Raw genomic sequence first — 16,090 nt, forward strand, 5'->3', positions numbered from 1 at the left:
CCTCTGCTGAGCAGTCAGTATCCGCATCTTCCTTGCTATCACATACAGGGTAGCCAATATGAAAAGATTTCTTATGCATTCTGGGCCTGTTTTTATAGGTTGGGCCTGGTTACCACCTATTTCTGATTCATGGTAAATTGCATGCACAAATGAGCCATTTTGCGCATGTTCGCTATTTGCAGCTTGACTGTATGTACATTGTCATTAGCCAGTCGCAAATTGGGCCTACATCTGGCCCTTAACCCCTGTAATGCCAAAACTGAGATGATTGGGTAAATCCAAGAGATTTAGGATTTTCAATGGGGAGGGTGCAATTTAGATCATTCACATAACCAAGCCAGAGTTACTCATTGGAGAGGCTTGGATTAAACAGTGCAGAAGCTAATGCAGAGCCCTCTGGAACTCTTTGTGTATCAGAAATGAGATTAGAGGCAACACAATCAGCTATACTGTGTGTAGCTTTTCAGACTGGGAATCTCTCTGTGACAGAACGTCTACCCGTGAAGCATGCACTTCTACAAGGATAGGTTATACCCGGATAGTAAAGTACTGGGTCCAAAGTAAACCTGTCTTTCAATGATCAAAAAGCCCAATTTGCTAACCAAAAGCGTTGTACAGCTTTTTTGTTTTCACAGAGTTTTAATTAGCGAGAACTTGACGCGAGGGTATCAGAGCACTTTACACGTGAACCAGTTGCGTTACTTGAGGAAACAATTGCTCCTACAGGAGTAGTAAGAGGCTAGGGAAGGATCACTTCACCCCTATTGATGGTCTTTTGAGTCCCCTCAGGGAAGATTACAAAACCTAAGAAGTCAACAGATTGTGGATATAAAAATGTTTCTCTAGTGTACCAAATTGCTGGTTTTCTCTTAGCCTTTTCAAAATGCAATGAACATGCTGAATATGCTCTCCTAGGTTCCTGAGTAGATTAAGATATGCCCTTGATATATAAAATAGGATTCACATCGAGGTAGTCCCAAAGGGCCTCTTTTGTAAAAAAATGTTTTCAATGAGAAACATGTGTGTTCCTTTCATCTGTCTTTTGCCTGGTAGAGATTTGCCTTTGCATATGCTAAGATGGCTTGGAATTTATGGTGGTGAACCAGTACAGATGTTACTTTATCTAATGGACATAGGCACCTCTAGTGGTAGACCTTTTGGATGGAAACCATGTGTACATATAATATAGGGCATTTCAGAGTCTAAAGGTATGTGTAGACATGTTTATTTCTGCTCGCCTACCTCCCAACTTTGATAATATGATAAGCTTGGCACAAATCCAATTTGGTATAAACAGTGTCATGACATACCTAATTGAGGAGAATTGGAAACAGGGCAAGGTTACTGATTCTTGATGGATGCTTCCTTCACTGCTCTAGTATCAATACATACCTACAGTAAGCCACTCTTTTTGGGAACAGAGAGTAATGAGGTAAACAAAGGGGACGTTAAATGGTGGATACATCCTGCAACCAGTAATTTGTCTAAGTATGTCTTCAAATACGTATCCTAAGGTTCCATTACAGCATAGAGTTACAAGGTAACACAGCCTCTGGTTGCAAGTCTGTTCATCAGGGGAAAACTTCAGTGTGTGGAAAAAGCACCAGCTGTAACTGAGTCAAACACATCCTCAATGCCAATAAATTGGTTACGCAAAAATGAGTTGACCTTTGCAGAGACAACAACTGCACAAGCCAGAGGTTGCATCAAGTGAGGAGGTTCCTCATAAAATAAAGACTGGCAGAATCATGAATATAGTATTATTTGTTTAGATTCCCAATCCATTTTAAGAATACCCAGGATAGTTCCAAACAGGGGGTATCTGTGTAACCATTATCACAATAATTTTCACAAGTTCAGTTTGCAGAACTTTTCCAGACCAGACCAGACAATACCAGACCGGAAGACAACTCTGACCCATCCACCGCTCAGACTGGCACAGTTTTACTTGATAAATTCTTGCAAGATCCACTCTTTTGGAAAAGTTTAAATCAAGGAAACTCCCCCATTTCAAGAATCTTAAAGGATAATCGAAGGGAACCAATTCTGGAAGGCAAACAGAAATACTACAAGAATTGACAAATGACAATAGTTATTTCAGTAATAATGACATGTGAGACTGTGTTAAAGGTAGGGGGTGTTCAAAATTAGTGTAATTTGCTTTTATATAATTACCCAATTTTCTGTAAAATTACGTGAAACTAATGTGTTTACACAAAATGCAAATCGATCATTTTGTGCCATATTTCACAGCAAAATCAGTCCTTGCATAAATTTTTTAAGCAAGGATGCATTTTGCACTGAAAAATTGTGCAAAAAAAGAAAAGCACAGTGGAAAACAGCCGCTTGAGATATGTTGCTCCCATGCTTTCATCAAAACGATGATTGGCGTGCTCAATGCAAATTTTTCCAGTGAGCAACATAAAATTCCCAGAAGTGACATTATGGCATAATTTGGGGGATTTCACACAATAAACAAAAAATGTAAGAAACTACAAAACGAATCCCTTGTAATTAATTTTGCCCAGGCCTAGTTAAAAGGTATACTTAACAGATTGGACTATTTTCCTGACTCGAACCTGGGACAATAACTGTGGCAATTCAAGGATTTTGGGGTTTTACGGGAAACCTCTAGGCAAAAGGCCCAGGTTTTCAATTAAAATTCAGAAATTCTCTTGCCTCCTTTTCTCTTTGTCATCTTTATAAAGAGATCTCCTAAGATGGGTTAGGATTACCTCTGAGCTTCAATAGATAGTGTCCTTTTAATCGTTCTGAGGAACAATCACCTTAGTATCAAATGTCCCACTAAGCTCTCCTTTCAGCTCGTCTAACCAGTAGTCCAATCTTACACCAAGGGCCATATTTATGACCTAGTTGCATCGCTCTAAGAGCCCCGCAAACCTTAAGTCAAGTTTTTAAGGCATGCAAAACCACTTTGCATAACTTTGAGTGGCTTCAGAATCTAGAGTAACACAGTGCAGCGCATATCGCTGTGTTGTGCTGCTCTGCCCTGCAGAGGCATTCCATGGGTGTTGCTTGGGTGACCCCATGCAACATTCATGGTTTTCCATGCATTCCCAGATTTACAAGATCATGTAAACCTGGAATTGCACCAAACGGATACATCCTCCTAGGAGAGGTGTAATGAGAAGCCATATCTTTATTTCTCCTCATTACTTCCTCTTTATATTTGGGCTGCACTCTGCAACAATCTGACATAGAGAAATATATGCCTTTCAAGATTGTTTTTCTAAAGAAAGGTGTCCCTTCCTGTACAAAAACAATCCTGAATTTGATGCAGGCACCCTTGCACCATGGTGCAAGGGGGCCTGCGTTGTCACTAGGCAGCCCATTGTGCACCAGCGCCGGGGGGAATCAGGAATGCACCATATTCCTTAAATATGGCACATTTATGGCCTTTCCCAGTAATGCAGTGCAGCAAGATAACTTAGTGCACTGCACATTGCCACTAAATGCCAGGTCAACTCTTTGGTCTCTTCCAGCTTCTATATTCTTAGAATAGTAAAGAAATGGTTCTCTTTTATTCCAGTTGAAGGTAGGAGGACAATAACTTCCGCTTTGGTTAAGTCCAGAGTGGATTATTGTAACAGTTTATTGATCAATGCCCAGGAATCTGTTTTAAAGAAGCTACAGTTGATACATAATGAGGCCGCTGGGATGTTTTCTGGCACACATAAATGTAACTCTGTTTCTAAGGGTATCAGACAACTCCAGTGGCTGCCAATTAGAAGCAGAATAACATTTAAGGCTCTGTGCATTGCATATAAGGCAATTCACAACAAGGGGCCAGAGTTTCGTAAAAAATCCTTGAAGATCTACACACCCAGCAGATCCCTGCGCTCCTTTGGGGAAACCTGCTAACCACCCTCAGGACTGAACCAACTGGAGTGACGGAAGCTTTGCTACTCCAAAGTTATTGAACACCCTTCCTCCTTCGATTAGAGCCCTCCCACTCTTATTGCTTTCAGGAAACAATTAAGAACCTGGCTTTTTAACAATAAGTATACGTGTGCTTTACAAGTTGTTTTAATATAACTGTTTCATAAATATGCCCTCAAGTCTATAAACTCTCATCACTTTTCTGTGGAAGTCTGCAATATGCACCCACATATCCTTAAGGTCATCCCTAAGACCTCTATAAAACATTGAAGTTTGCTTAGCCCAAAACCACTTGTTTTTATTTACCAGGTGTTTAAAAGTAGTCACTTGCCCTGCTTAAGGCTTAATAATGTGTTCTGCCTGTAGGTGTGCCTTATGTAAGCAAGGGCGGAAAATCCGTTACGCTTGCGGATTTTGCGGATTTTCGGTAAATTCGCAATCCGCAAACGCTCGCGAATTTACCGAAAATCCGCAAATTCGCACGCAGTGGATTTTTTTTCTTGGTGATACAATTTTGCGGCGTGCGGTGTAAGTTCGCAATTGCGAACATGTAGGTGCGGCGGGCAGCAACAATCTCGCACTCGCGAAATTACAAAAATTGCAATTCTGCACAAGAAATCTACTAGCAAGCAGCATAGACCTTCTGAAAATGATGATTTTTATCAGAATAACTCCTCAGGTTGACATTTGCCTGCACTTTTTTTGATTTGAGGCCTTTTGATTTTCTTTGGATAACTTTTGGATTAGAAATCAACTTTCTCATATAAGCTTGGTGGGGCATTACAGTTGCTGTAATGCTGTTCTGCAGAAAAACGAGTTTTGCAAAAGTGAAAGCAGGTTCAAAAGTTCAAACTCATCATTAGTAACCGTTCCCTGTAGTGCTTCCTGACAAGGGCCCCTCCAGAGTTCAGTTGCAGTTGCAACAATTGTATAACCCTGCTCTGACCCTCACAGCAGGCTCATAGAATAGTTACAAGTAGGCCACAAAGGTCCTGGAAAAAAAAATTGCACTGCAACAGTAAGCAAATTACAGATAAGGAAGCAGGTGCCAGACTGGAATTTTAAAACAGTGACACATTAATAAATCACCCCCAAATTAATTCATGTCAGTTGAAGCAGGCAGGTGTGCTTGCTTTTTCCCCCCATAATCTACAGTGATGATGAACCAGAGGGTGGCATTGATGTACCAAAGGGTGGCATGGGTGAAACAGAGGGTGGCAGGGGTGAAACAGAGGGTGCTGGGAACCTGTGATGATGAACCAGACGTAGAAACAACATAATCGCGACCGTTGCGAGCCGACATGTAAGTTCGCAATTGCAAACTGGTACAAAACCCTCGCGAACTGTCAGAAATTGTTGCGAACTGGCAAAAATCCTTGCAAACACAAAAAAAAATCCGCAAATTCGCGAGAATTTGCGGATTTTGCGGATTGCGAGTTCACAAATTCGCAAAATTCGCGAACGCCAGATTCGCAAAATTCGCCCATGCTTAGCCTTATGTATGATGTTTTCATGGCCCGTTTGAAACATGGGAACTCATGTAACACAGAGTCACCCTTTGAACTAAGGGGTATACAAAAGGGGTGCATTCCAACCCATATAAGAAATTATAAATGCAATAAGTAGTGACATCATAAGATAAGGCTTCAAGGCACCACTTAAATTTGAGGTGTCACTGGTCCATATATACAGAACATTATCTACTGTCCATGTGAAGTCTTTGGAGAGTTTCAAGAGAGACTAATGGACCCAGGGTTGGAGTCATTACAGTAACAGCCATAGCCTGAGGAGCTGCTAACTGAGTTACCAGAATTTCATTGGAACCCTTAACCCCAAAAGGTGGCCTACAAGGCCTCAGGTGTAGTTTATATAAGCTGCACTCAAGATGACCACCAAATCTAGCGAGATTTTGTGTAACTCCCACAAGAATATACCGAGCCTCCATCAGCAAGAATAACTGACAGGACTTTCTGTCTATAAGAAATTGTGTGCACCAGGTTATTTCTAGGAAAACGTTGCCATGATAAAAGGGCTAGCACTTAAGCTCAGGTAGCAGTCACCATCCAGAGCAATGGGGGTATTTGGCAATACCAGAAATCTAAACAAAAGCCACCTGAATAGAGTACAACGTGGCAGGAGCAGTTTCCAAGTTAGGGTCTGAGCCGATCAATACCTTGCATTCAACACCAGTACATCTAGAAGTTCATGAATGAGGATATCATGGAAGAAAATGTGATTGATATATTGGAGGTGGCTGACAGATCAGGTAATTGCAAGGCGTTGGAGGCACCATTCTCCAAAATACATAGAGCATCATTAATATTTTGCAGAATTGTAATATTATAACAAGTTCTGAAACCCAAATGGATGATTTAGAAGATTATTTTAATTGAAAAACTGACTGAGTTGTATGTTCACACAGCTTTTGAGGATTTTGCCAAGGAAGGGCATGACCAAGATCAGGGGAGTTGTTCAAATTTTTTGAGTTTGCTCTGTTTTTTTTTGAAGAGGCAGTACTTGATCAAATTTCAGTACTCTGTAAACACACCTTGAGAGAGTGAGAGATTTAAAGGTTTATATCTTTTTGGCTATGTTAGATGGTATGTGATCAGCAACATGATCATACAATTTTGAGTTTAATTATGTGTATTTAGGAGTTTTTCAACACTGAGTGATACAGGGTGATTCAAGAGGAAATAAAAGGGAAACATCAATCAATTTGATTTTGGGGTCAAAGAAATTGCTAAAGTTCTGAGGCTTCTTTACTGGTTTAGCCATGCTGAACCTAGGCACAGGATGCATGGTGAATTTGATTATCTCAAAGAGATCCTTAGGTTGGATTTTACCCACATCAACTTGAGATTTAATGACGTTAGATTTAGCTTTAAAAATCTTCTTTTGTAAAATATTCTAGCTACTCTCTCAATATTACATCTAGAGGAATTTTGCCACCACATGTACTCAGATAATTTTAGTAGTTTGCCATTCAGCACACCACGAGTAAGACATTTCGGTCTCAAATCCCTTCACTGTGCATGAAGCAAAGTTGTTGTAGAAAAGAACAGGAAGAAAATGATGTGTTGAGATCTTACTAGTCAACTAGAAATTGATTGACTGTAAGCAAGTAATGACGAGTTCTAGGGTGATGCCTTTTATATGAGTATTTTTTAGATAGTATTGGAACATTTTGTTCTCAATTAGGAAGACAGAGAAGAGGGAGGAAGGTGATTTACTAGAATTATACCTTGCATATTAAAGTCATTGTGTTTTGTAAGGACCTGAGAGACTTAATAGGGTGTTATGTGGATGGTTTCGACCCAAGGTGCGTTTTTCAGTGAGCATCTGATATATTAGCTTCTCTAGCATAACTTGTTTGTGTAGGTCAGATATGTAATGTCATTTGTTAATTTTGCCACTGGATTCAAGGTAGCATGGCTGATGAAGGGTGCTACCTAGAAACTGGTCCCAGGATACTTGTTTATGGTTCAGGGGAGATCAGGCTTGGCAGTTCAGGCTGGACTGTTCCCATGAGGCACAGGGTCAAGGCTGATTTGCATATAGCTGGGTCTGATTTGAGGTGGAGAAGTGAGTTCAAGAATGATGATGGATGCAACCCAGATTTGTGACCGGGGGTGAGTGTCTGGAAAGCTTCAGTGCTCTGTCCATCATCTTCTTGTGTTTGCAGGTTTGTAATATATGACAGATGTTATCATGTGTAGGAGCATAACACCTTACTGGATGGACATGGGCATATTCTCCATTGGCTTTAAGCAATGTGGAGAAAATCACACTGAAGCCGCCAGTCAGGCTTCATGTAAAACAGACATCAGGGGAGAAGTGCAACTATGAATAACATCTGAAAGTGATGTCATGCCAAAGATGAATACCCCTCGGAGTGAAGAGGCAAAAACCCCTTGTAATACACAGATTTTTCAAAGATGTGTATTGCAGTGTCTCAAGCCAGAAAGCTCTTGGTGGTTATAGAATGTAATTAAATAACTTGACTCAAGCAACAAAGATCACATATTAAATTGTCAGTAATGCATAAAGTGAGGGCTAAGGCAGGGGTAAATATGTCTCTAGAAAAGAGGACATGTGGTCTAAAGATAATATCCAGAAAACAGCCTTATTGTATTTATAAGAATAGATTAAGGCTTGAAATAATAAAATATCACAGTGATCACAAGGGAAAATCATAAGGAATGTGAGTGTAAAAGTAGCCTGTAGGCAGTGGAATATCATAGTAATTAATATGACCACTGGCATTCTTTTTATTTCAGTTGGAGACTTTTCCTGCTGATCTCATTGAGAGTTCAAATCGAGAAGAGCAATCAAACGACTAAAGAGTCATTTCTTGCTGTGAGGTTATAGCATATAGGGTCATATGTACGTAAGTTAGTGTTTGTGATTTCCAAAACTTTACATCTTTTGAGAGACTTTATAGTCAAGGCAGGAGAGAAGGTCTCTACAAATGTGGGCGGGTATTTTCACTGCTAGGGGAAAATGTAAGTGAGGAAGATTCACACTGGGGCATACCCCAGCTCCCAGGCCCCTATTAAAAAACTCTTTCAAAGTTACCCTTGCAGTTTCCGGACCTCTGTGTGCATTCTTACTTGAGAGCCAGTAATGGCAGAACAAAGTCCGACTTAGAGAGGAGCCACACTTTTAAAAGGAACTCCTATCAAAGTCACATCAATTAAATTCTCGTAGACCTTTGCTCTTGGGAAAGTCTACTTGATATGAAAGTCTTGCCCTGATTTAAGAGTGATCACTTTCCCTTGCTCCTCTCCTTCTGGGATGACTTTTGATTGTACATTCCAGAATCAATGTCTTCCCTGCGTAGATCTAAAACAAGTAATAACTAGAAGAAGGTCAGTTGGGAGCACGTTCAATACAATTCAATTCAGCTGTTTTTGAATAGCGCATGGCTATCCAAATGGGTCTCCTAGCACTAGTTGCAAACAATCCCACCACATTATTGTGATGAAACCAGTTACCCCAAGATCACTCTTTGGAAGAGGAGAGTTTTTAAAAGTATTTTGAAGCAAGCTTCTGAATGCTGACTTCTGAGTGAGGCTGGGAGAGGATTCCAAAGCCTGAGGGTAGGAAATGCAAAGGAGCGGCCTCCGCTCCTCATTCTTTTGATCCTAGGCACCGCCAGGAGTCCCTGATTGCTTATTTGAAGAGACCTCCCTGGAGGATATGAAGTGAGCAAGTTCCAAATAATGAGTGGGCCTTTTCAGTGGAAGGCCTGGTGTAGAATACAATGAGTCTTGAAGTTAATTCTTTTTTGAACTGGGAGCCAGTGAAGGGCTAATAGGGCTAGTCTTGCAGAGTACTGTTTGGGTGTTTTTTTAGGGAATCTGGCAGCAGCATTCTGTACCACTTGGAGCTAATTGATCACCTATTTTGTGTTCCCTAAATACAGGGAGTTATTGTAGTCTAGACATGAGTTTATTTGGTTCTGTACCACACCCTTCTTGTGAAAAATGGTAGCATCTATACGAATTCCCTAAAGCATCTTAGAATGTCAAAACATGAACAGGCCAATGATTTGGCCTATGTCTCCATGATGACCTTCTCATCTAACTTGACACCCAGGCTTTTTACTGCTTGGGCTGGCTTTGGACGTTTGCCTAGAGGTTGTGGCCATGACAGTTCCAGCCACCTAGAATTTTATTGCCTACCACCAACACCTCCGTGTTGTTGCCATTAAGCTTCTGCCTACTACCAGACATCTAGGGCTTCATTTATGAGAAATGACGCATGGCTGCGTGAAAGCAGCGATGCTTAACTTCTCAGTACACACTCCATGCGACATACCTGATGCGTCATATTTAATGTATGACGCATCATGTCGCAAGGAGTTACAGATACGTCAGTATTTCTGACGTATCTGTAAGCGCAAAAGTGACGCATTGCTGGAGTGTGTCACAAAAGTGGCGCAACTCCAGCAATGCGTCCTTTCACATAGGGCAAGCCCATGTGAAAAGGGCCTGCGTCAGTCTTACGCCTGCTGTGAGGCAGGTGCAAGATTTTGATGCAACGGCGTCCTAGAAGTGACGCAGTAAAATCTCATAGATTTCACTGCGTTACTTCTACGAGGCTTTCTGCTTTTTGTGAAAGCAGACCCGTGGTTTGTTACTTTCCATATGACCTTTGTGCTATACCAGCATATACAAATTTGGACTAGATAACCATTCCAAATGACCGATTGTTTTTCTGGTATGTAAAACAACAAAAGTATGTCAGTTTTTTGTTTCGATTACTTTCCCATTTGAGTCTCTTCTAATGGGAAGGGTTGTCTTATCCTTGAAAGGTAATCATTTCAGAGGCATTATGTTGCCTTTATTTTTGCCTTCCCATGACTATACATCAAACATGTCTCTTCAAATACCTTTACTAAAATGTGAAACTCTGTGCAATCACCATGCTCAATGCTTTTCCGGTTTCACTTCCGGATCACTCAATTTAAATAAACAAGTGCTCACCATAGTTTTCTGCCAACGGGACCTTTTTGCCACATACGGCACCTTCGTGGAGACGCGTTAGACCACAGGAGATTTACCTCCAAGTAAGTGCGCCCAGAATGTAGCTACACTTTTCGCGGTTTTCCTTTGCCGGCAATGTAGATGCTATGTGGAATATAATTGAGTTTAACCGTCGCGCAAGAAATCATTGTCCACACCTTCTTTTAGGAGCAAGAAAGGCCACTTTTATTTTAGGACAGGTGCATCATAAATTTCATAAACACATTCATTATTTATTTATTATTTACATACTTCAACTCTACAGTGAGCCTACGAAACCTAAATCCCAAAACCCCGAACAAACTCCTGCCTACTACCCCTAGCCTACCCAACGCTACCCTTCAGGATGGCCAACCCGCTCCAGGCTGCCCACCCCCACTAACAAAAACCCGCCTCCAAAAGAACAAAGGCACCCATCCTAACAGTGGCAAACCTACCTAAACTAAACAGTGCCTAGAGCACCGCAAAAATAAAAAACCCATAAATAAATAAAGAAAAAAGAAAAAAGAGGGAGGGTGGGTGGGGCAAAGCAACCTCCCTTCACGCCTCCCGCCACGCAGTTCCTAACCGCCCGCCTAACTTCCCCTTTTAACCCCTCTGCTAATCAGCCCCCACCTGGTAATGATCCTCGCGCGAACCTGCCCAGGAAGAGACCGGCTCGCGCCTGGCTCTCCCTGGGTCCCCCCTCGCGCAAGAAATCATTGTCCACACCTTCTTTTAGGAGCAAGAAAGGCCACTTTTATTTTAGGACAGGTGCATCATAAATTTCATAAACACATTCAATATTTATTTATTATTTACATACTTCAACTCTACAGTGATCCTACGAAACCTAAATCCCAAAACCCCGAACAAACTCCTGCCTACTACCCCTAGCCTACCCAACGCTACCCTTCAGGATGGCCAACCCGCTCCAGGCTGCCCACCCCCACTAACAAAAACCCGCCACCCAGGAAAACCTTTAGCGTTTTCCTGCCCCACCTAAAGGAAAGGAAGGAGCACACCACAACTGTACCTGAAGAACCTTGCTAATCAAGTCCCTGAGTTCAAGGAGGTAAAAAGAGAGGCCCAAAGCTGAGAGATGCACACCGTCCTCACAAAATAAATGATGTTCAGAGACTTTTAAATGATAATGGTCCAAACTGTAGATCCCCCAATGTTGACAAAAAAGGCGCATTGTCCTGTTCACTTTCCTTCTAGCCTTTTCCAGGGCAGAATGGTTCCTCGCCCCACGCCATTGCAAACGAGGCACAAACTCAGTCCATATAAGCATGGTGCTCACCCATGTAGTTCTGATGATTTCCAGGTCCTGCTTCATTAATTTTAACAAGGTCAACCCAGAGAGAGAAACCAAGTCATTCTCTCCCAAGTGTAGCACCAGGAGATCCGGAGGGCCCCCCAAACACTGTGAAACCAAAGCAGCCAAGGCGGGAAAAAGCCCACCCCAGCACATTCCCCCTGTTCCATGCCAGGAGACTTCGTGTGTCATACTGTTCAGACCAAGTGATCTCCCACAGAGCTGACTGGCAGCGGCTAAAGCTGCTCTTTTAATAAAAGAGTGCCCCAGTATCCACACCCTTCGTTTGCATCCGGCGACTGATGGCCAGGGACCTAGGAGAGAAAGAAATGTTAGACAAGCCAAAATGCACTATTTCCTCACATACTTTTCACAGCACTTGGAACGCCAACGACCAATGCGTCGGATCTGGGACCAGTCCCACCCCAACCGAGCGGCCTCCGTCGCCGCACCAATTCGGAAAGAATGAGTACCAAATTGAACAGGATCCTTACCCAAGCGCAACAAAACCTTGTGCAATACAGCCAACAATTGGGATGCAACTATGGGACTACCATCCGCATGACAAAATATGGACCCCTGGAGAAAATGCGGAGAGGACACAAACACTTCCCATTCCCCAACCGGGCAACATGCAGAGACACCACTCCTACCAAGGAACACCCACTTACCCCTCCCCATCTGGTCGGTTTTAGATGCCCGCAGCCACAGCCGCACTCTGTCACTTTCCAACACCACCTCATTGCTGGTCATACCTACCCTGCCCCGCAATCCCAGCAACTCTGATGCCCGAAATGCCCCAAAGAACAACCAAACAAAACACAAACGAAATTTGGCACACTCCAAAGCATCATAACAACACACCTCCAATTCCGGCAACAGCAACTGGAGCAACTCAAAAGTCACTGGCTGCCGGAGCTGCTGACCACCAGCCCGGAGCCTGGCCAAACCTTTCAACACTTTACGAACCAACACCCCCCCAACCGGATCCCTCCCCCACCAAAGCTGCCCATAAAAAGAAACCCCAGCCAATTTGCCAGAAATGGTAGTGGGCGATAAGCCTTTGTCCGTCAGATGTAAAACAAACTGCAAGACGCATTGTTCATCAGACCAACCCGCCCCAATCGGCCCCATCGAATCCTTACCAAACTGCAGAAACTCATTCCAGGCTTTCACATAACCCCGCCTGGTGGATTCAGCCACTGAATTTTCTACCAAGTGGTGAACCCTCAATCCCCCAGGTCCCATACGTACTGTGGGATCGCTGTTGGTTCCAGGTCCGCCCCAGGAGCTAACTTGCGGAACTCGGACCACTGAAAGCGAGACAAAGAATCAGCGATGCAATTAGAAGTACCAGGAACATGCCGTGCTTTAAAGACAATATTTAATTGCAGACACCGCAGCATGAATGCGCGCAGGAGCCGCAAAACCCGCAAATCACGAGCCTTTTGGTGATTGACAAGGTGCACGACTGCCAGATTGTCCACGTGAAACAAGACTGAGCGATTCTGAAACTCATCCCCCCATAGGTGCAGAGCAACCAGCAGCGGGAAGAGCTCCAGAAACGCTATGCTGCGACCCTGATCCTTCCAGTGCGCCGGCCAGCCGGCCGCGCACCATCGACCTTCCCAAAATATTCCGAAGCCGTGAGCCCCTGACGCATCAGTGAACAACTGTACTTGCCATACCATGTCCTCATCCGCAAAAAACAAGGACACGCCATTAAACTCTTGTAGGAAACGAAGCCAGACGGTCAAATCGGCACGCACAGCGGTGGTAATGCGCACCCTATGATGGGGAAGGCGTGCTCCGGACATGGACAAACCCAGACGTCTGCAGAATGTCCTGCCCGCCTGAACAACCCGGCAAGCAAAATTGAGGTAACCCAACAACTTCTGAACAGTTTTCAAAACAACTTTCCGCTCCCCCAGCACCAGATGTATGAAAGCAGACATTTCCTTCACTTTAGCCACAGGCAATCTCGCCACCATAGACAGAGTATCAATTTCAATCCCCAAGAAAGTCAGGGACGTACAGGGACCCTCTGTCTTGTCCGGCGCCAATGGAACCCCCAATTCCTCCGCTAGAGCCTGAAAGATGTTCAAAGCCGACTGACACTGCCCAGATCGACCTTCCCCAATGAAAAGAAAATCATCAAGGTAATGACAGACCAATACGTGGCCACTAACAAAAGTGAATCGCCACTGCAGGAAGGTACTGAAAGTTTCAAAAAGGGAGCATGACACTGAACAGCCCATGGGCAACACCCTATCCACGTAGAAACTACCATCAAAATGCATTCCCAACAGACTGAAATCCCAAGGGTGAATGGGCAATAGCCGGAAAGCCGACTGAATGTCGCTCTTCGCCAGCAAAGCCCCAACACCAGCCGTGCGCACGAGCCGTAAGGCATCGTCCACAGAAGCATAATTGACAGTTGAGTCAGCTGGATCAATAAAGTCATTAATTGATGAACCCTCAGGCCAGGACAGGTGATGGATAAGACGAAACTCCCCTTTCGCCTTCTTAGGCACCACACCCAGGGGTGATACAATCAAGTCAGGCAGAGGACAATTCACGAAGGGACCAGCAATCCTACCAGCCGCAAGCTCAGCATCCAGCTTCTTCCGCACAACATGGGGACTCTCCTTTGCAGACTTCAAATTGTCCGACCACCTGCCCACCCTGGGTCCCTGATACCCAATCCTGAACCCAATTTTGACACCCCAAGACAAAATCTTAGCGGCCTCAAAATCTGGATAATCCACCAGCCAGAGATCGAGAACCTCCTGCCTAATAGGAGTAGGGGCCCTTGTAAACAGACTGTTGTTGCTGCCCCCTACCCCCTGAACCTCGTCCCTGCTCACCCAATCGCTGGCCGGGAAAACACTGGGTGAGGGCATGCTTCCCTCCACACTGCGAACACTCGTGTTTGTACCTGCAAGCAGGTCTGTTACAGGAACCCCTGTTAAAATGCCAGCATGTGCCAGAGGCGGCTGATTGACCTCTGCCCCAAACCCCCACCCCAGACTGAGCGGGGCGAGCTGAAAAGGGCCGATAATACACAGGCTGCCCGCTAGCTGTGTGGGTCGTAGCAGGTGGGTTTGCCGATGCCATCCATTGCAACCATAACTCGGAATCAACCTCACCCCACGAACGCTCAGGGAAAGCGCTCATGCGCGCCCTGAATTCGTCATCATAGGACAACCAAGCAAAGCCGCCAAAATAACTGTGAGCCTTGCGGATAACATCAGCATATTTAAACATGTCTATTGCTTTCTCAGGATGACGTTGACAATAAACGCTGGCATAAATAAGAAAGGCCGAAGTCCAGTTCTCTATGGACTTCGGAACACGAGGCCTCCGAGCCAATTCTAATTCCTCCTCCTTTGACCCTTCTTTTGCCTGAACATCCCTATGGAGAAGCCGAAAAACATCCACAAATGCCCCAGACCATATCAAATTCTTCGTTTTTTCAGATAAATGAGACCCCAAAGGCATTCCCACCCCAGAATAAGGCAACTTTTTCGGTAGGATACTATCCTCCGTGACACGTGTGGTATCCACCCCGCCCACCCCCCCTGTAGAAACTTCATTTGCAACTTGCACATTAGAAACCTTCGACAGTACAGGCCGCTCAAGCCTCGGTGCCAGAGCGACTCGCTCAACCACAACCCCATCACCCGTACCAATAGATCTAGTACTCTTAACAGGGAGACTCTCCCTAGGTTGCCACACAGACCACCACCCATCCTTACCTCTCGGTAACTGCTCCGACTGCTGTGCGACAGCCCCACGATCCCTCTGAGAAGGTCCAGACCACACTGCCCCTCGTACACCTGCATGGTCCGCTCGAGACTCCTGCAAAACACGAGAAACAGTGGGTTGCCCCAACCCACCCCCCTGGGCCCGTGCTGCCAAAAGCCCAACATCCTTGTCTCTCAATTCCCCCTCTTCCAACTCATCATCATGAAAACTCCCACCGAAAGCTTCATCAGAAAATTCAACTTGATCACTACCACTGGGCATAGCCCCATCACCAATACCCCCATCATAAAATTGCCAGTCGATGTTTTGAAAGCTATGTGCACTGAAAGCTGTAGAAGAGCCGTCCGCTCCAGACAGCCCCCCTGTAAGCCCACCACTGGAAACAGCCGTGTGGACAGTTCCCGGGCCCGTAGAGACAGCCAACAGCCGCCCAGCCAATGGCGCAGATTGAAAACTGCGGCCGCTCGAGCCAGACAAAGAAACAGCCCCAAAAACATTGCCCCCCACAGCGGAACCGCAATCACCCCCCGACGCCAGAGCAGTGACACCCACCGACCCAGCCTCAGGGCCACCCAGAAGCCCACCTGGACGACCC

The 16,090-nt window shown here is 44.5% G+C and overlaps 1 protein-coding gene across 1 annotated transcript; it reads right to left on the reverse strand.

Moving 5' to 3' along the window:
• Positions 1-11,325: 11,325 nt before the first annotated feature.
• Positions 11,326-15,756, reverse strand: LOC147747375 (uncharacterized). The gene is made up of 2 exons (XM_086936252.1): positions 15,486-15,756; positions 11,326-12,041 (listed from the first exon to the last, which is right to left on the reverse strand). The coding sequence occupies exons 1-2, from the start codon at positions 15,754-15,756 to the stop codon at positions 11,392-11,394; spliced, it is 921 nt and encodes a 306-aa protein (XP_086792378.1). The 3' UTR covers positions 11,326-11,391.
• Between the last annotated feature and the right edge of the window lie 334 nt (positions 15,757-16,090).

This window comes from Lissotriton vulgaris, chromosome 1_1 (assembly GCF_964263255.1).
Source record: "Lissotriton vulgaris chromosome 1_1, aLisVul1.2, whole genome shotgun sequence".
NCBI classification, from domain to species: Eukaryota; Metazoa; Chordata; class Amphibia; order Caudata; family Salamandridae; genus Lissotriton; species Lissotriton vulgaris.